Below are 21,231 nucleotides of genomic sequence, written 5' to 3' on the forward strand. Positions count from 1 at the left end.
AGGAACCTGACTTGTTCTGCAGCTTAATCGGTTGGAAAACTGAATAAAAATAAATTAATAAATAAACATTCATGCATTAGTTGCGTTGTTTTTTCTTTAAGCCTGGCAGCTGGCCTCTATGGACTAGCATCAACTCCTAAATTTAAAGTAATAGTTGAATAAAACTAAAAGGCAACTGTCTTCTAAGACATTTTTTAACCATCATGGAAACTTAAGTGATTGATTTGCAACACTACATAGACAGCAACTATGCCAAATAAAACAGTCAGTGTAGCCATATTTAATTTTTGTCAGGAATGAAAAGGAGGTAGAAGGCTTTTCTTTTCACATCGCTCACATTATGTGTTCACAAAGCCAGGTTTATATATGTGATCCTGCTGTTTATATAAACAATATTTAATCTGCACCAAATATCCACGAAAATATCTGAATTTAGTTGACAGCATACACACAAAAACTTACACTTACGGACACATCATTGAGTTCATTCAGTGTGTTTAATTAAGTACACAATCCACAATTCAGAAACACATAGAAAGAAAACCTTCAAATAAGGTCAGATACAAAACAGAAATCTGTGTTCCAAACAACAGATTTCCTTGTGGAAATTAGAAACAAGTAAGAATTGTTCATTTGGATTTAATTCAGCAACAAATATGAAAGAGTTCGAAACAGGGCTGAGAGATATGGTGCCATTTGTAGACTTAACGATTGATGTACAGCCGTCAGTAAAATTTGTATTACTCAAACATTTTAGCAGCACCAATTTGATATTTCAGGAACATCACATTTTGCACACTGGGTTGAACACAATTGTGGGTTGACCTTTGCCTATCATTTCCACACACACAAAAAAGAACAGAAAATACGATTTAAACAAAGATTAATTAATAAACCCTTTTCAGTGCACATGATCTAACTCATTTTAATTAGATAAAGTAATCAGACTGTTTATTTCAGGGAGGATTAAAGGGTTGCACATTGTAATCTCAGAAGGACAAACAGCTACAGTTGGCACTGTTACCCTTTACCATCTGGCATAATAGTATGACAATTCTAACATCTGCATTTCTGAATATATTAATAACTGAAGAACTGTTGCTTTATGAGAAAAAAAAAAACTATTATTTTAGGAGATTGGTTAAGACCTTTAAATTTACCTTGACATCCGACATATAATCAGACAAGCTTTTGCTTATAGACAAATATTATAGACAAAAACATTGTTGATAGGGGAATCATTATAGTCACACAATTGTAATCACTATGAAATGAGGCTTTTCTCTTTTCGTTTGACTGTGATAAGCATTTGATTCTACAGTTTTTAATCATATTACTGCATTACTTCATTAAAAATATTCAAATTCATTCATGGGTCGCTCTGTAAAGCTGTTCGAGCAACAGCAACCAAGGGGGCAGAGCTAAGCAAAGTCACTAGTCTATCATGTTTCATATGGCTAATTACATTGATGTGACACTTTGCGATAAACTGAAAAGTTGTCCTGTAATAATCTTTCCCTTGTTAGCAGAAGGGGCCCTGAATTGTCATGCTGATATAAACGTTGCTTATAGGATTGGTGCCTTTGCACAGATCCTGAGTTATAGCTGCGTGTGTTGATGTGATTTGTCCTGTGATGGTGCAGGTACGAGGGATGGATGACTCGCCTGCCCTTTTGCCTTTGCCAAATGCTAATCCTGTGTTTATACGTCCATGTAAGCAGCAAGCAGTGATTAGGAGCCGCGACTCTTCTTATTCCTGAGAGATTAGTACGGCTTGTGCAGCGGGTGTCGAACAGCCCTGGCAGCACACGTGGAGTTGTAATCGCTTGAAGCTCCCCTTAACTATCATCCTAGACTAGTTTTGTACTTAAAGAGAAAAGAAAAGCTTACCCTATATGAGGGTTAAAACTAAAGGATGGCTTTTTGGGGATACAACAGTGGTTATTACGAGAAGGAAAACAGATAAAAAATGCATAATCTCATTTAACTGTCCATGCCGAAATGAGGGATTCGTCATGAGTCAGGGATTTAGAGGGAAACCTGGGATGGTAAAAGTGTGGTTGGGACACGGGCTCTGGCGACTGTGGGCGCCGTGATTTCTGGCAGTCGCTCAGAGAGGATTCGGGGACATTTGATGATCATTTAAAAGGGATTAGAATGAGATTAGAATGATTCTTTTTCCTGAGCTAAGTGGGAATGAACTTCACTCTGTTGTATTCATTACTTAATATGTATATCTCGGTAAGGTGAATGTGATTTTACCAAGTACAACATTGAAATCAACCAATCAGATTTGAGTTTACAGTTTATGTGAAGTTTAGCACTACAACCAGGGTTAGTTGCTTCGGTCACCATGATTTTACCAAGTAAGACACGTTCCTGAATCAACATATTTTGACATTTGAGCATTATTCAGATTTTCCTGTAATGTATACATCCTGATAAACATGTTCGTAAAATATTCACTGGTATCAAATTAGTTTCAGAACTCTATAAAACATGGGCAAACTTTCAACTGGCTTTTGCAAAGATACCATACACAAAACAGTAATTGTAGAAACACTTAAAACATGTCATTTGAAAAGGTCATTTAAAAAAAAAAATCTTGACACCTGAGACATTTCCCCCCCCCACATGCACTGGTCCACTGTGTTTTTCTGCTAGTTTAATTGCCATTATGACTTTATGACTGAAATATCAGCAGTTACTATCTTCATCTCACTGGCAGTAGATTAACGTCATATTGTCAGTTAAACAGCAGGCTGGTTACTTACACATCAATTATGTCTCCGTAAAACCTTTTTGTTAGTGAAAATGGTTATTTTCTACAAAATCATCTGGCAGTGACTTACGGGGTAACCATAAAAAATACTTCCCTCACATCAAAAGTTTGTGCTGAAAATGAAGTGTTGCATACGTTTGTAACAAGATTGCAGTAACAAACCTGCTACCGTCTTTTGATAAAATTTTGCCACTTTAACCAGTTTTCTAATCTAACCATGCTGTTTATACTTGTCCCTGTTTTGTGTTTCTTAAAAAAGAGAGGGAAAAGAAGAATAAAAACATGCTTTCCATATCAGTCATTCATGCTGTACAGTAAACAACCCATTCACTGAAACCCAATTAGTTATGAAGTTGCATATAACTTTGGCAAGTAAAGCCACATTTTTACTTCATATCCTAGTTCTGGTCTTTAAATACCCCCTGCGGTCTACCCTTATATTATAGCACGGTATAAAAGAGTAACACACATAAACATAATTCACAAGCTGGAATAAATAAAAAGAAGAAACAAAAATTGGACATTGTTCTTTTTTCGTCTAGTATTTAAACTTAGATATAGGATTTCTGAAAATAGACTGAGGAGAAGAGTGGATTAATGCAAGCACATGAAGAAGTTCTCACTTGGGGGATCAATCTTCATAATCTCTGAACTGCACTTGAAAATAATACGCTTGTAAAAGATGCCCTTTGACGCTGCATAGGTACAGAGGTTATGATTTTGGTAGAGATACTATATTCTTAGATCAGAATAAAAGAACTGGGATTTTCAGGAGAAGGTACAGCGTACTAAAAAAGAGACAGATATAGGATGTGCTTGGTCCCAAGAGAAGAGATGCATTTAGTTTTTACCCCACACAATAATGGCTGTATAATTTACATGTTAAACTGGTCCCAATTATTAAATCTGCAGAGGATACAATCGAACTTGAACCTTTCGTTCATTCGTTGCACAATGTTATTTTTTTATAGTGTTTATTTCCTAGATAGATGCACTGCAAAAATAATGTTCTTAAATAGTATTTTTGTCTCGTTTTCCATATCAGCCTCCTTAAAACAAGATTAATTTACCAAACCGAATTTGGATAAATTAAGCAGGCTTCAGAGAATACATCTTTTTATATTTCACTGGTGTTTTTTCCAAACCTTTTTAAAAAAGTAAAATTGTGAACAATTAAAAACATTTAGTTGCTACATGTAGTATGCTACAAAAATACTGTTTAATAAATATATTTTTTTAGAGTGCATACGCATCATCCAAAATTAACTTTACATCATGCTGGCAAATGCTGGGGTTGTTTGTTTGTTTTAGTTATTTTTTTAAAGACAGTTTGTATGTCTTTAAATTGCATCATCACTTCATCAAGGTTCAGATTATTGCAGTCTTTTGCAGTTCCTAATAAACTGGCAAGCAGCTTCATTTATGTACTTGCCAATAGCATTTGCCGCTTGATGGGAGTTAATTTTGCACCCTGGGCGTAAATGTAAGCATAGAAATCCTGGTTCTTCTCATCTTGGAAGCAACAGGGTTGCATGTACAGAAAAGTCTGCATTTGCATCTGAGGTTTTTACAGATCATTTACGAGTTGCTTACATTCGCAGTAAAACAAATGCGAGGACTCATAAACGTGACCCATTTTATACCTCTAATTCAATTTAGATGTGAGCGACAATATCCATACTCACGCTGACTTCTGGCCTGAATCAGAATTGTGGCTGAACTGTCCAGCTAAACATAAACACACACTTTCCTGTGAAAGACTTTTCTATAAGACATGCCTAAGTCTGGACGCACTGTGTTGCTATTAAAGGGCCTCTGCAGTTTCCTCTCTTTCTCTCTGCCTCTTCTCTGTCAATGTTTTCTGTGTCTGCGGTATGTCAGCGAGCCGGCCTGTGTTAGTTGACTGTGTTCTGTCTACACTGGGTTGTTTCATGTGCACGTGCAGAGGTTATTCAGGGCGGTGTAGGCACAAGTACTTTCTTTAGTGGGCCTAAGCTACTGCTAATATTGGCTGAATGACAACTCAATGTAGTTTGTGTCTTTTGTTAAAGACGTTACACCCTGCTTTATCCCACACAGTGTAAACAAAGGCACACAGGGGATCACAGCTACATACACGCACATACTCATCATTGATCTTATTTAGGATGGACCAATTCAAAAGGCTCACTTTCCAAGCGCTAATGTCCTTCCCACAGTGAGTTTCTCCTTTTATCCACTCTTCCCATCCCACAAAGTGCAATGCAAACATATTTTTTTTTTCTACGCTTCGTCTTTTCTTACTAATAAAGGCATGCTGATAAACACGTGACGAGAATAAAAGCTAATAAAACACTGTAAATTATTCCTTTTTCCTAATAACACACACTGAACATCGATTTTCATTTCAAAAGTCATTTGACGGATAAAGCTTTGTAAACATGCCTTTGAAAGATACCTTTATGCTCTCTGATAATAAATTCATCTGATAGAAACATCTGGACACATTTTTTTTTCAATCATTTGTATGGGTGTCCCCACCAAGCATCTACATTATCATAACAAACAAGATTTCCTTTGTTAATCACATTCACCACAAAGACCATGCTGGTTACCAAGCATATTTTTTTTCCGGTGAACAGCATTGGTGCATCTAAAATCGCATACTGTGAGTAGGTACTATATTTGAATTTGAATTTACTTTGCGACCAATTAAAAAGTACGTTCTATATAGTATGAATGTGTGTAGTATGAATGAAATTCTGACGTCCTACATCCGCCATGTTGTTACTGTCACATGACCTACAACAGTTTCGTCGCTTCACTGCCATTCATAAATCCTCTTCTGTGGACTCTTGGGAGGGTAAAATGTCCATCGAATGCGCACTTCATTCATCATACATAGTACTCTTTTGGCATACTGTTTTTGGCACACTATATAGAGGTGAAGTATTCGATTTCAGACACAGACCGTGGCTATGCTGCTCCACCAGCAATAATCAACATAAACCGGCCTTGGACCAGCATGGAAATTCTTTTCAGGGTTGGCTCCTTTTCCCAAAAAAGATAAATAATCTAACTTTGTAATAATCTTTTAACTATGTGTTTTAAAGCACCAACCTTTTCACACACAAAAAAAACAAAAACGTATAATCATAAAATTAACAAAAAGGAATCTGCAGGTTCTAAATTCTTTCAACTTTGGTCACATACATACATATAAACACACATTCATGCACCACAAGAGAGAGGAATACTTGACTGGAACACGTAAGAGTCTTTGTGGAAGGGCACAATTTGCGCAGAGGTAATAATCATCTCCTAGTCTCGTACGACAACCAGAGAGAGATTACAAAAACGATGCTAATGTTTGTTCAATCATACATCAAAGTGAAGGTGCCACTGCTGTAACAATGTTTATATCTCACCCGTTGTTTGTTTTAGGCCGATTCACTGCCTGGAGAGCAAACCTAAACAGTATTCCTCTTCTGGCACCATCTCAGTGACAACGGTTGAGAAAAAGTGAGAGGTTATAGTCATGCTACGCTCTCCTGCTAAATATCCTTCTTGGTCATTCCTCTTTCCTCAAGATCTGAGAGTGAGAAAAGTGGGAAAACAATCCCAAATTCTTTTGTTTCCATAACATTCTGTGCCTGAAGTCCATCAGCTCCTAGTATCATACCTCACGCTCTTCACCCTTCCACCGATGCTTGTGCACAGTTTGAGACTTTCAAATTCCTCCATGCCTCGTATTCACATCTGTTCCAGAAGCCTTACATTGTGCAAACTTCCTCAAACATTGTCATATGAAATAAACAGGGAGGGAGTGGCTTGTGGGAAAGGGGTGTGGCTATGTGGAGCCACTCCCTGTTCGCCATCATAAACATTTGAACAAGTACCATAAGCGCCTTGTAATTTCAGCATTCCACTCTCCACTCGACTCCTTGTGACGCCATATTTGGATGAATGGAGATCAGACATAAGCAGACTCACTGGACTGGGTCCTGCCCAGGTTTGGCGGTTGTGACAGGTGGGCCATGTCCTTTTTACGGATCTCACAGATGGACTTCCTGCGGGCTTGCACACCTCGAATGGCAGCCTTAATTTTCCTCCAGCCGAGGTGGTTGAGCTCGGCAAGGTTGAGCACGACGCAGATCCCACTCACTGCAAACATGAACACTAGGAAGACCGTCTTCTCAGTAGGCCGTGATACATAGCACTCCACCTCCTTCAGGCAGGGGTAGCGGTCACACTCGAAAATGCCAGGAACACTGAAGCCATATAAAAAGTACTGCCCCGCCAAGAAGCCTATCTCAAGTGCATTGCGGAAAACCACCTGGATTATGTAAAAGCGAGAGATTCCCTCTTGTCGTCGTACCTTGGAGCTCCTGCCATGCAGGAGGCCTCTTGGAGCATTTGGCATCTCTTTTACCTCTAAGCAATCAGCTTCGTCCTTTCCGCCACCACTGTCAGAATGCTGCACCAAAATACCATTAATGTTGCGTAGTTTGCGGGTACCCTCACGACTGTAGTCCTTTTCCATGATTGGGTAGAGGAAGGAGTAGCGACGGTCACGCTGTTTGGCCGACTGGTGCACTGAATAGGTGATGAAGCACAAGCTGGGTGTGCAAACAAGGATGATCTGGAAGACCCAGTATCGGATGTGGGAGATGGGGAAGGCCTTGTCGTAGCAGGCCTGGTTGCACCCAGGTTGGAGGGTGTTGCAGATAAACATGGTCTGCTCATCCTCATACACTGTTTCACCAACAATGGCCACAATCAGGATACGGAATATCACCACAACTGTCAGGAGAATCCTGGAGGAGAGAAAGAGAGGGACAATTTGATGTGTGATGTGAACAGAGCACACACACACAGACACACACACAAAACCTTCCACTGATGTAATTTCACCCTTATTTTGGCTACCAGCTAATTAGCATTGCAGATGTTCGCATTTGCTATTCAAATGTGCGTTTTTCACTTTCAAGAGCGACTTTGCACAATTAATCAAGAGCTCTAATTTTGAAACAATTCTGCTCTCAATCTCTAATTATAGCTCCTTCTGTGCTATTAAGCACTGTTAACATGGTAACCTGTACTGCTGGTACAGTAACCTGTGGCAATGCTAGTCTATGTAATGCTCATTAATATGGTAGCATAATGGCAGTGAAATATGTTCTCTTCCCCTTTTCCATAGCAACAGTTTAGATTTTACACCTCAGCTGTCACTACTGTTAGGGCTATTTCTGTACCAGTGTTTGATTGAGGGAAAGAGCGAGATATGGATAAAGAGAGATATTACATATGTTTGTAAGAGAAGGAAGGAGTAAAACACTGAGTGGGTTTGGACTTTATGATTGGCTCTGGTATATAGGGTAGCTCTTTTATATAGGGTATTTGAATATTTCTTTTTAGGTTCTGTAATTTAGCACCTGTCGATTATTCTGTGCAAAGTGAAAGGTGGATATGGCGTGATTTTCCTCTTTAACCACAAATGTTTAGGCTTGAAAGGTTAGGCACATGTTTTCAATGCAGTCCTTATTTTGCCGAGTTAGACACGTTCCTGGGTCAACAACATATTGAAATGATCCTGCAACAACATTTCGGTCCGGCAATTTAATGATAACCATATCCCTCGCCCTAAAATTAACCCAAACTGATCTCTAAAATCAGAGGGAAATGATAGGTGAATAACGCCAATGTAGAAGCACCTTACCCTGGTTGTAAACCTAAACTTGACATAAAAAAAACTTTTCCTTCAAATCTGATTGGTTGATTGGAATGTTGTTCCAGGATCAACAAAGATGTCGATCCATGAACATGTTGCATTTGGTGAAATCAGGTTCTGCATATTCAGTACTGATTTGGTTTTCAAATCTGATCTGTAGACTTGACAATCCACTCTTTCCATCTGCAACTGATGAAATCTGGGGTGCGTTTCCTGAAGCCAACCATGGTTAACAACACAATTCAATAGAACTTGTGAGCATAGTTGTCTAACTATGCTTTTGGGAAATGCACCCCAGATCAGTTGTTTGGAGAGCATATCTCAATATCCGATATATCTAGAATTGTCACCATAACAATGACTTTAGCATTAACACAACCTCTGAAGGAGATAACAGAGAAGCTGGACGGAAAAAATAAACTGGAAATTTTGACATCTTGCCATTGTGCTGAGCTCATGAGGCACATTAGACACGGGAGGCATTGCTGCATTATGCACATGATATGTCTAAAAACTCTCACCCTGACTGAATATAGAGACGCAGCTTTAAACACTACTGTGATTTGCATTTGTTAACGGTCGGTCATGACGTGTCCTGAATGACAACAACAAAAAAATAGCTTGAAATTAAATCTGACTTGAATGCATTTCCAAAACTCTAATAGGCCCATTTTTCTTATAAACTATAGATCAAGTTTTTGAAAACAAAATTTTTGTGCATTTTGACTACAGACAACCAAATGGATTTAACCAGTTATTGTATGCCTCCCTGAACACATGAGCATACAATATCCACAAAACCTGGCAAAAAGTACAAAGCACATTTTAAATAAAAGACACGTTTGTGTACATCTTCTAGAAGTCATGGCAGCATTACTTCATCAAATAATTGTAAAATGATGGCAAGTGGAGTTATATTCTGGCACACATCATGTACTTTCTGTTTTGTAGTAAATGTTATCACTTCCTTTTTCTTACTCACAGTAGGCTTGTGTAATGCTTGACACCTTAATAAGTCATTAAACAATTATAAAAAATATCAGGACTGTCACGGTGGGTTGCAGGAATGCAGACTTTGAAGGCAGGCAAATTCCCAAAACGAAGTTTAATGGTCATTAAACACAGGACAGCAGAAAAGGCAGCAGCAAACACTAAATATAACAGAGATCGGACCAAGACTGACTGAAGAGACTGAACTTAAATACAAACACAAATGACACTGATTAACAGAATACAGGTGATACAGATGATGATGAACTAAACACAGTTGATACAGATGAACTGATAAAGACAGAGAAGACGGCACATGACGTAATGACAGGCAGAAAAATCCAATGAAAACAAACTAAACAGAACACATTTGTGACAGAACGCCCTTCCCCGCAAGCCAAGTCCTCGCGCTGTAACAAGAGAGATGGGGGTTTGGGAGGAGGAATTGGAGCAGGCGGAGGGCTGGCAACAGGAGTGGGCGAAGAGCTGGAGAAGGCAGGCAGAATATCTGGAGAAGAAGGGCTTGGCAGAGGGGTGATAGGTCCAGGGGGAAGGATGATGAACCATGGTGGAGCCGATGGAGGGACGAGCCATGAAGGCTGAAGGGCAGGAGGTTTTAGGGCGATGACGGACAGAGGCAGAACCGATGGGGGAGGATGACAGGGAGTGGACAGAAGTTTGCCTGGCCATGGTGAAGCAGAGAGTTCAGAGGGACACGGGGAAGCTGACTCAGGCAACTGAGGTGTAGACGGGGACACAGAAGGGCGCGGTGGAGACAGAGGGACTGAGGACCAAGGAGGAGCAGAAGGGAGTGAGGAGTCCAATGGAGCCAGGGGAATGAAGGGACCGGGCGTAGCCAGAGGAGTGCAGTCCAAAGTCGAATGTAGGTCGACAAGCAATCAAGGCGGATCCGGGGGGACGAGGGAGCCTGGCGGAACTAGTGAACTGATGGGCCACAGCGGAGATGAAGGTGGTAGGAGCCAAGGGTGAGCCAGTGGATTGATAGGCCGATGTGGAATCCTGGACGCGGTGGCTGGAGTTGGATCCCAGGGATCCACTGTCCAAGATGGTGCTGAGGAAGCCCCTCAGCAAGCCCCCCATTCCATTGGCGTGTAGAGGGCGAGTGATGGGGCTGACAGGAGGCAGAGGATATGAGGATAACGGTTGGATGATAAAAGGCGGCGGGAGAAGGAGGTTGGGTGGGAACTCAGGAAAAGGTCTTGGGACAGGAACAGGCTCTGACATGGTGGCGGCCATCCAGGCTGAGCGCTCAGGCGGTGTGGTGTCGGCGACCATCGTGGCTGAGGACTCAGGTGGTGAGGTGGCGGCCATCCTTGCCAAATACACAGGCACGGCTGATCTGGCGTGAACAGTCTCTGGCTCGGCCGGCTTGACGTGAAGAAGCTCTGGAAGGGTGGTCTCGGTGGGACGAGACTCTGCAAGGGTGGCCTGGTGGAAATTGGCCCCAATCCAGAAAAGCAGCTTGAGGGTTTCATCATCGAGGGTGCTAGTGACGGCTCGACGAACAAACTTCTCCGTTAAGGAAAATTATTATATGCTCTCTTGAGAAATTGCGACAAATATAGCCCTGTCGTCCATTTGGGCTGGTCCGATCTTCTGTCACGGTGGGTTGCAGGAAGGCAGACGGAGACGAGGATAAATTCCCAAAACGAAGGTTTAATGTTCATTAAACACAGGCAGCAACACACTAAATATAACGGAGATCGGACCACGACTGACTGAACAGACTGAACTTAAATAGAAACACAGATGACACTGATTAACAGAACATACTTAACATTAACATATACAGTAGATGATGATGATGATGATTAACTAAACACAGCTGAAACAGATTAACTGATAAAGACAGAGAAGATGACACTTGACGTGATAACAGGCAGACATGTCAAATAAAAACATTCTAAACAGAACACAACTGTGACAAGGCCTTTTTATTTTATGCTATTTCAAATTTATTTTTTAAACCCCTTCAGATACATGGTTGTGACCAGTCTCTTCCATACTGATATTTTCAGCTCATAACATTAGTAATTGACAGAAAAGACTAACCTGCAAAGCGTGGCCTCATTGCGTTATGACAATGATGTGTGACAGACAACCAATTGTCAGTTGTAGTTCTGTTTCATATAGCACATTTCAACCAAACTCACACACGGAATACAGTTGTATAGTGTTTAAAGGCAATTAAGAGGTTTAAATATTGTTATTTTTATCAAAGCAAGAGTAAGCCGTTCTAAAAAGAATTAATGAAAATATGATCAGATGTCGCAGGTGAAAAGTCTGCTGGTCAGTCACCCGACGGGAGAAAGTAATTACGGGATTTAGATAATGGCTGTTTTTGTTGCAAGCGGTAGTCAGAAAGCATCAATGAAGAAACTATTTGGCTGTCTTAAGTAAAAAATAGCCAGTTGTCAAAAAGCCTGATGTGGGTTTGAACATTTTCCAAATGTAATGAGCAGTCATTTAATCGACAATGTTGAGAAATATAGGGTATGCCTTTAATTTCAATTAGTAGCGCCTCTGATTTCAGACAGAATTACTATAACGTGATGACGTTCCTTACTGTGGTTGAAAATTATTTATATTGTGGTAAGGATTTTGACCATATCTTCCACCTCTAAGAAATTTAAATGGAGAGCTGCTAGAAACTCAAGTTAACAATTTGATTCTAAATAATGTAAAGCCAGAGGTGTAGTCCACTGGTGGTTCATCGTTGTATGGCATGCCCACTTCTCAATTTTCTTTTTTCCCCTTGAATATCATGTATTACTTTGAAATACATCACATTTCCAAGTGAAATGAGGTTGTGAATGCTGTTTCGTGTATTAAATGTACATTTGAAACATCATGTTCTTCAAAAAGGCTTTAACCATATATTTCTTGATGTCCTCATTCAGAAGTGTAGTCGCTTTTCAGATCTCATTCATTTTTAAATCAAATTCAGCACTTGAACATATGCCAGACAACGAACACATCTGCAGACACAAACACACAGTCAGGAACCGATTGATTAGACAAAAGGGTTAGAGTGCATGAACTGTAATGAACTACATGTTTGACGTAAGAAACCATAACCAACCATCTGTAGTCAACACCTCTTTATCTATTCAAGCGAGTGATATAACCATATATCAGGAATCTTAAGGCCAATCACACCATGATAACTTTAAAGATAACTATAGCATCCACACCAACATATCATTATGTTTATTCTAAAGGCCCATTCACACCAAGAACTATAACTATAAAGATAACTATAACATTAACTATATTTGCATTCACACCAGCGGACGATATATTTATTTTTATCATAAGCACTTGCTGCAGTTTTGTAGTTAAACACACCTAATATAAAGTGGGACCAAAATTGTTCTGGAAGTGATTCGATATCATTTCTCTGTGCTGTTATTGTTATAGTTATGGTGTGGACTCTGTTATTCTCTTATATTTTGAACAATTTCTAGAACTATATATTTATCGTTATCAATGTTTGTATCGTCCTTGGTGTGAACAAGCCTTTCATCTTGACTAAGAACCACATAAACATCGCCTTGGGTGTTAGGCTTCAATTCTCATTGTCATCTATTGATTAATTAAGTCAAATTCATTATGTCAAATAAACTTGTGTGTATATTTGTCAGATGTGTCTATAGACTCTAAAATGTTAAATCCTAGTCTGACGAAGACTGACCTTAAAAACATTTTCCCTGACATTATTTCCATTAATCATGTGTGTCCCATATTGTCTGTCGGCTGGAATCAGAACCAGCACACAAAAAGAGCCCAAAATTAGTTGACTTCAATTCTGATATGAGGTTATCTTTTTATAGAAAGTACACTGTATACATTCTGAATACAGTATTAATGTAGATTTTACATCTTTGAAAGCATTACAGTTAATCTTCACTTTATGATTTTAATTGTTTCTCTATGTGCTCTGTAGAAAGTTGTCACATCAGGAAAGTAAATTATGTGATTGGAGCCCTCAATTATGATGGATTTATGCACTGCGTTCCTGTTGTCCAGCTGTGAGGTCAAAGAGGTAGCTTTAATCTGCACCCAATCCGCAGCTGTGTTTCTGTTTCTCCAGGCTCAGTCTGAGTTATGTCTGGACAGGTGGAAAACGTACACCCAGTTCAAGATATCTGATAATCAACAGTTAAAGGGATTGTGATTGGCTCTCAGAAGGGAGGGTTTAGAGAGATTTAATCATTATTCAAACCATTTCAGACACTGTGAGAAAAGAGGTGAAAATTAAAGTGTTTTTTGACCTTGTAAAACAAAATTAGGAATCTTTAAAATAGCAAAATTGGGGCACTAAAATGAAACCAAGGGATTTTTGTCCCTCTTTTAAAAAGTTCATTCCCCCAAAACTTTCAAGCTTCCAAAAGTTCATAAAGACATTTCCATGGGACAGAAATCTCAGTTTTCATTAAAAATATCATTATTCATGTCCAAGATGAACAATATTGGGGCTCAGAGCTGCAATAGAGGCCAGGGGAGTGAGGTTTCCCCGTTCAGCTCATACCATCTGGCCTCAGTTACACATACATAATCTGGTCGTGGTTGTATCTTTCTATTAGTGTTACTGGATCTTAGTGCTGCCTTTGATACTATAGACCACAGCATTCTTTTGAATAGACTTGTAAATTATGTTGGCATTAGTGGAATTGCATTAGCATGGTTTAAATCATACTTATCTGACCGTTATCAGTTTGTAGCAGTAAATTAAGAGATGTCATATGGAGTACCACAAGGCTCAGTACTAGGACCGTTGCTTTTCAATAGCCAATGAGAGGTGTTTAAGAATCCGCTCAAAATGCTAGTGGGAAATGCTGGTATCGTCACATTTTTTAAATTTCAGTACTGACTTGGTACCGAAGTGTAGTGACAAGACTAATCTAAATTACGACATATGCTCTAGCCTAGATTATTGTAATGCTATTATGGGTGGTTGCCCTGCACGCATAATAAACAAACTACAACTGGTCTAAAATGCAGCCGCTAGAGTTCTTACCAGAACCAGGAAGTATGACCATATTAGCCCGGTTCTGTCAACACTGCATTGGCTCCCTATTAAACATCACATACATTTTAAATTCTTGCTAATAACTTACAAAGCACTAAATGGTTTAGCTCCCCAGGACTTGAGCGAACTCTTAAAGTATTAAAGTCCTTCACATCTATTGCGATTTCAAAATTCTGGCCAGTTGATAATACCTAGAATATCAAAATCGACTGCTGGCGGTAGATCCTTCTCCTATTTAGCACCAAAACTTTGGAACAATCTTCCTAACACTGTCCTGAAAGCAGAAACACTCTGTCAGTTTAAATCTACACTAAAAACGCATCTCTTTAATCTGGCATACACTTAACACATTAACAATTTCACAAGTTCACACTTACATATGATTAATTAGAGTAAAGGTTATGCGTATTTGGCGTGATGTCAGGGGGGAGGGCTCCGAGCAAGGGTTAGGGTTAACCCAGAGTACTCCCCTATGATTCCCGTTTTCATGGATCCGCAGACACTTGTGATTTGGCAATGTCACTTTGTAAAGAAAGACTTTGCGCCAACGCACAGACACATTCAAATGCGCATACCTATATCAATTCATAACTATAGAGTAAACGCATAATACTTTTGAAGTTTACACAGAGATGATAACAGTATCATTTTCAAAACTTGTTTCAAAGTTATAAAAAAAAATAAAAAAAATTCAAAGTTTGCGTTCTCAGGCCACCAAACACCGTTGTCGTGTAAATAAATGGCCAGGACACATTAAATTTTTTCTGTTTTCAGTTAAAAACAGTGTCCTTAAGCTAAGTTAATAACTAATGATTTTTACAATGAAAATGAATTAATCAAAAATTTACTTAAACTAGACAATGACTTTCTTCTAGAGCTGCTGTACGGCCAAAACAATCTTTGTTCCATTGATTTCCTATTATTACTGTAATACTACTTCTATACAATCTGTATTGTAAAAAGTGCTATATAAATGAAGGTGACTTCAGACATGTAGTTTCTTTAAATTCCTCCTCATTAAAGCACCACACGTCGATAATGTTCAAGCTACAAATGACTAGTGCCAATTGTTTACTCGTAGTTGTTTCATCACATTAAACTGGAATATTTTAACATTAAAAACATAATGACACACTTCATTAAATTGATTGATGCTAAGAGAAAAACAAATGAACATCACATGTTGCTAGCAGTGCTCAATTGCAGGTTTCCCTAATATTTCATCACATGGACATGAAATCCAAACTCACCAAAGAAACCATTTCAGAGGTGACTTCGCCAAGGTGTGTAACGATAATGTATTCTTTGTTTTATGCTTTTATGCAACTCAATGCAAGCACTGTGCACTTCGTAGGAGTATGTTGTCTTTGTGTGGTTAACAGAGTAGGAAGCAAGACTGATCAGAAGAGTCGAATGCTGGGAAATGGAGAAAGGAAAAACTGTGCAGGGAATTACACATGTACACAGACACACAACACTGACAAATAAAATGAGATTTTAGTGAATAATAAAAAGAAAAACTGGCAATTTAATCAGAGAATGAATTATATAATATGCCACATGCCAAACCCACAACCTTTAATCTGCAGTGCCACCAATAGAGGGATTCTTGCATTGCGAGTTCTTTAATGCAATCCAATAGCGTTAGATTATCTATTCCCCAAACCCCACCAACTCCTCACTAGTTCCCCTCACACTCTCTCTTTTCATCTCTTTTCGTCTTCCTCCTGTCTGGCTCACCTGCTGTCTCTCTCATTAGTTTCCTGTCCAAGAATACATTTTATGGCTATTTTAAATACTGCTTAAATTAAAGAAGTAAAAAAACTAATTTGTTACAGACAAATTTATTAGAGTTTCTCAAATTATATTATATTTACTATTATTTTTCTTATTTTTTATTTTATTTTATTTTATGTGTGTAAATGTATGTATGTATGTATGTTTGTGTATGTATGTGCATATATGTATGTATGTATGTGTATATATATATGTGTTTGTATGTGTATATATGTATATATATATAAATATATATATAAAAAAAAAATTTTTTATTTTTTTTTTTATGTGTGTATATGTATGTATGTGTATATATGTATGTATGTGTGTGTGTATATGTATGTGTTTGTATGTGTATATATATATATATATATATATATATTTTTTTTTTTTATATATTTTTTTTTTTTAGTTTGATTTGGCTTGATATTATGCAATATACTATTTCATTTGTTGAATTCTGCTCCCTGTTGGTTACCTTGCGTAGTGTGTGACCAGGTGTTTACTATTTAGATTAATGAACTGCTATTTAAAATGCACTTGTGACTTTGTTTGTTACACACACCCTGACGAAGGCAATAGCCGCAACGCGTAGGTGTATCTGTCACCAATTTTAATGATAGAAGCCATGATTCAATAAAGGCTTTTTACTTTTTTGTATACACAATTCGAGTGCCTTGGATTATTACTTTGATTTTGAGCATTACTATCCCAAGCAACCAAAGAGCACCGAGATTTTACACCCTGTGCAGCACTTCAAATGCATCTTTATGCTGTGTTATATTATATTTATGGTTTGGTTCAAACCTTAAATTTTGATTGATTATTAATTTTCCCAAGAACAAAAACATTAAAACAAAATTGTTATAAAAACCATACAGCCCATACACCTCAATAAATGTTCTTTAGACATAAGCCAAAATGTTACTTAATGTAGCTAAATATAATATTTTGTGACTTTTTATAATTTAATGTCATCATATTATCAGGAAACATTCCCAATAACCCCTCCTCCCCCCACCACCACACACTCCCAACATTTAGTTTACAAAATGAGAAAATGTATCTTAAAACATTCTACAAGCTTTCCAAAACAATTAAAATGAATTTTAATGACATTTATTTAGCGGCTAAAATAATAGATTCCATTTGCACATTTACTGTAAATATCAAAGCTAAAAATAAATTATGATAGTTTTATTTTGAATAAAAAAGAGCAACTGATTCTGTGTTGAAGTTTTATTTACAGACCAGAAGTAAAAAAAAAAAAAATATTTGTTATAAAGACCATACACCTCAATAAATGTTCTTTAGACATAAGCCAAAATGGTACTTAATGTAGCTAAATAATATATTTTTGTGGCTTTCAATTTAATGTCACCATATTATCAGGAAACATTCTCAATAACTGATTCTGTTTTGAAGTTTTATTTACAGACGAGAAGTTACATTACATGACATGTTGTTACATTTATGATCTGTGTTTCCCCCTTCATTGTGTTTTTGGTTCAGTCCTGTGACCTAGTGTTGCATGATTGTTCTAGTTAGTCATGTCTATCGCCTGTCCTTCAGTCTCTGTAGGTGAACGTCAATGTAAGCGTTAGTGTTTGGCGTATCCCCTGAGAGTTTGGTTATTAAATGTTATTTCTACGTATTCTTAATCTCCATGAGCTTTGTCCTACTCGTAACGTGACACATGTATGATATATGATTAGCAAAAACACTTTTATTTAAACACACTCATTAACACACATGCACAGGGTCTGAAAGTTTGGTCTGCTCATGCAATCCCAGTGATACCAGCCATTGCAACTGACACATTCAATCTAAAATATATTAAAATTACATTTACAACAAACCTATATTATTAAAATTTTAAATACACTGTCATTTTTTTTAACAAAGTGAAAATAAAAGTGTCTGCTTTGTCTTGTGTACAGGTATATGTATTGGCACAAGTCATCTTCTTTGCAAAATAATCAAGTTTATATAGACATTATATTGTTTATCAAATGCATAATTCATCATGGCCTATTAATCATTCAAATACATATAAAGTACATTAACATGTTTTCATGCAAGTGTGCAATTTTGAAAACAAATATAACAAGAAGTTAAAGATTAGTAGTGCTTCTGCAAACTTGGAAAGTTTCACCACATGAGTTTATAATTAATATTATTATGCTACCACAATACATTTCGACAAACTTATAAAACGAAACGTTTTAAAAACTCTCAAAGTAATATTTGATCACCAAAATTACATATAACGTTTTTTCCCTTGAAAAAAATTCTTCATGCATTAAAATAGCTTGAATGTAACTCGACACCCTCGCCTCATTTAGTATGCGCGGTTCTATGAATATGCAAATGAGCCCCGCCTCCACTCACTCACTCAGCTCAGAGATCCACTCGTTGACGATCACACATTGATCTGATTGGTTACAAGGTAGTTTGTGACGTCAGAAACACCAGCGATTTCAAAGCGTGTTTTTGAGACTGTCTTTGATTCACTGCAGTTTTAAGGAGAAAATACTCAGCAATGGTGTTGACTTATGGTTTGTCACATGGTTTGTCTTAAAACATATTAAAAACACCACATAGTCCACTAATATGCCAATGAGAGTTAGTTGACATGTTGCAAAGTTATAGTCAATAGAATGTCCATTAAAATCAAATAAAATGTAAGTTTAAGCGAAAAAGGTAAAATTTCCAGTGACTAAAACAATCCATTGTCTACTGTCAATAATTATAATACATATGCTATTGATTTTTGAAGCACAGCTTATACAGAAGTAATATGCATCATGAATCCACATGACCAACTTGAACACGTGTGAAATCTGCATGGGAAAATCTTTCACCCTCATGCGAAATTGTAGTTTGCGGATGTCATTTTAAATGAGTTAAATTGAAATGACAAGATTTTTACCGAACAACAGTAAATGTGACTGACCGCACCTTTATATTATCCTCTAAGTAATATACTTGATAGCATCAATGTTTTCTCCAGAGCTGCTTTATAGATGAATCGAGCTCATCCCAACAACACTTCAGCTCAACATTTACACTATTGTTTTTTTTATTTATTTTGCTTTACAGAAGAATTTAACATCATTGTTTATGACTGTAAAGCTGCTTTGTAACAATCTGTATTGTAGAAAGCGCTATATAAATAGAGATTACTTTTTTTTTGGAAAGAATTAAATTAATACACTACAGTGTAAAATTCTGTAACATCGTCAATCAACATGGTAATACAATGACCTTTATTTCCCTGATTAATACACTGAAATCACTGTTTGTATGTGGAGAAAGGACACTAGATATCAAGTGCTTCTACCACTAGCCTGTAATGCCTCTGACTGTGTGTAGTAAGGAGCTGTGAAGGCGTTCAGTCCGTGAGGGCGAGAATCCCCCAAAACTCCCCCCGTCAATGGTACCCACAGCATCACTCTCCTCCCTCTGCCTGTTACCACGGCAACAACACAGGGCAGAAAGCTGGAGAGAACAGGGGAAAGGAGAGCAAGAGAGTGATTTTCCCTCAGTTATGTGATAAGGACCTGCTATATTGAGCCGTCGCGCTCTATTCATCCTCTGGCAGTGTAATAGCAGCAATTACACTGGCACACCGGACACAAAGGAGCCGAGAGGCACGAAGAAACGGCTTGTTTTGAAAAGCATTCTTCATAATGCAACAAACTCTCATGTAGTTCAGTTCAACCCAGCTCTTTCTCTTCCTACTGCTTCAGAAAATGAGGAGAACGTGTCGGATAGAAGGGAAAATGGAGAAGTTAAGATAAAAGACTATTTCTCCTGTTCATTTCAGTGTCTGAATCAATGAACCTGAAAGCTGATGTTCCTGTGCAGTTTTAGCTTGTGGCGTTTTTTTCAGCTGCGCTGCGGACTGTGAAGTGTGACTGGGATTTGCTTTACATGCATATCTTACCATCGCTTAAATTAACGCATTAATTAATTATGTTAACTATTTAATATTCCATTTTTGATTTTCCACACTTCTTTGAGGCCAAACTATTATAATGCATAAACACATGCCTGTATGCATAATGTATGGGCATATGACGGCCTTTTATACATCGTTGGGAGGAATGGGAACTGTGTTTTAAACATAGTTATTTCAGTGTACAAATTACTAATTGCGTACTAAAATGTAGTCAGTAACACAATGCAAATATGACAATATGGATGGGTTTTGCCACATGTGCACATACAAGAAAGGAGACAATAGAAAATTGAACTACAGTAGACCTAAATGCCTTCTGAACACAAACAGGACCAGTAAATGGCAATTTTATCTTAGAAATAAAAAATTGGTGTATTTTTTTTCAATATACAGTTGGCAACCGTACCAATCGAGCATGTTTGGCTTAAGTTATAAGAATGGTGTATTTTGTGCATGTGGCGCACACCTGAATGTTCACCACAGTATGTTCCCCAACTTGGACCAATCCGCTGTAAATTTAAACGGGCTTTATGTAGAATTGAGAAACCCTTATAGCGACACCGGTGGCTGTTAAGTGAACTGCAGCCACAATAGCTTCAATAGACTGAATGTGATTCAAGTAAAGTTTCGTTCTTTGCTTAGAAGTACAATACCCTTTAAGTATCTTTGCAGCTGTTAACGAATATCCCGATGCCGTCTACGCTGCTGAGAGTGATGTTTAGATCATGTATATGTAAATATGTGAAGTGCGCTTTCCCCTCAATAATAAAATAAACGCACAACACAAATGACAGCGGTGAGAAAGCAGCAGTTAAGAAAGCATCTGATCATAGAGATGTTTGCCGACAGATGAGGTGATTAAAATGACACTCTTATGATAGTTTGATTATAAAGTATATTTGAGACTAAAGACTATTTAAATCTGGCTATGTGAGACTGTAGTTTGAATTCATCTT

The 21,231-nt window shown here is 37.8% G+C and overlaps 1 protein-coding gene across 1 annotated transcript in view; it reads right to left on the reverse strand.

Annotated features, from left to right (window-relative positions):
• Window positions 1–478: 478 nt before the first annotated feature.
• Window positions 479–21,231, reverse strand: part of gjd1b (gap junction protein delta 1b) — a 38,221-nt gene continuing 17,468 nt past the window's right edge. The window contains exon 2 of the mRNA XM_077207621.1: window positions 479–7,578. Coding sequence (XP_077063736.1) covers window positions 6,735–7,578 — 844 coding nt within the window. The 3' untranslated portion in view covers window positions 479–6,734. The remainder of the gene's footprint in view (window positions 7,579–21,231) is intronic.

This window comes from Siphateles boraxobius, unplaced genomic scaffold, assembly GCF_051911475.1.
Source record: "Siphateles boraxobius isolate OS27281-9 unplaced genomic scaffold, OSU_SipBor_1 6, whole genome shotgun sequence".
Classification (NCBI taxonomy): Eukaryota; Metazoa; Chordata; class Actinopteri; order Cypriniformes; family Leuciscidae; genus Siphateles; species Siphateles boraxobius.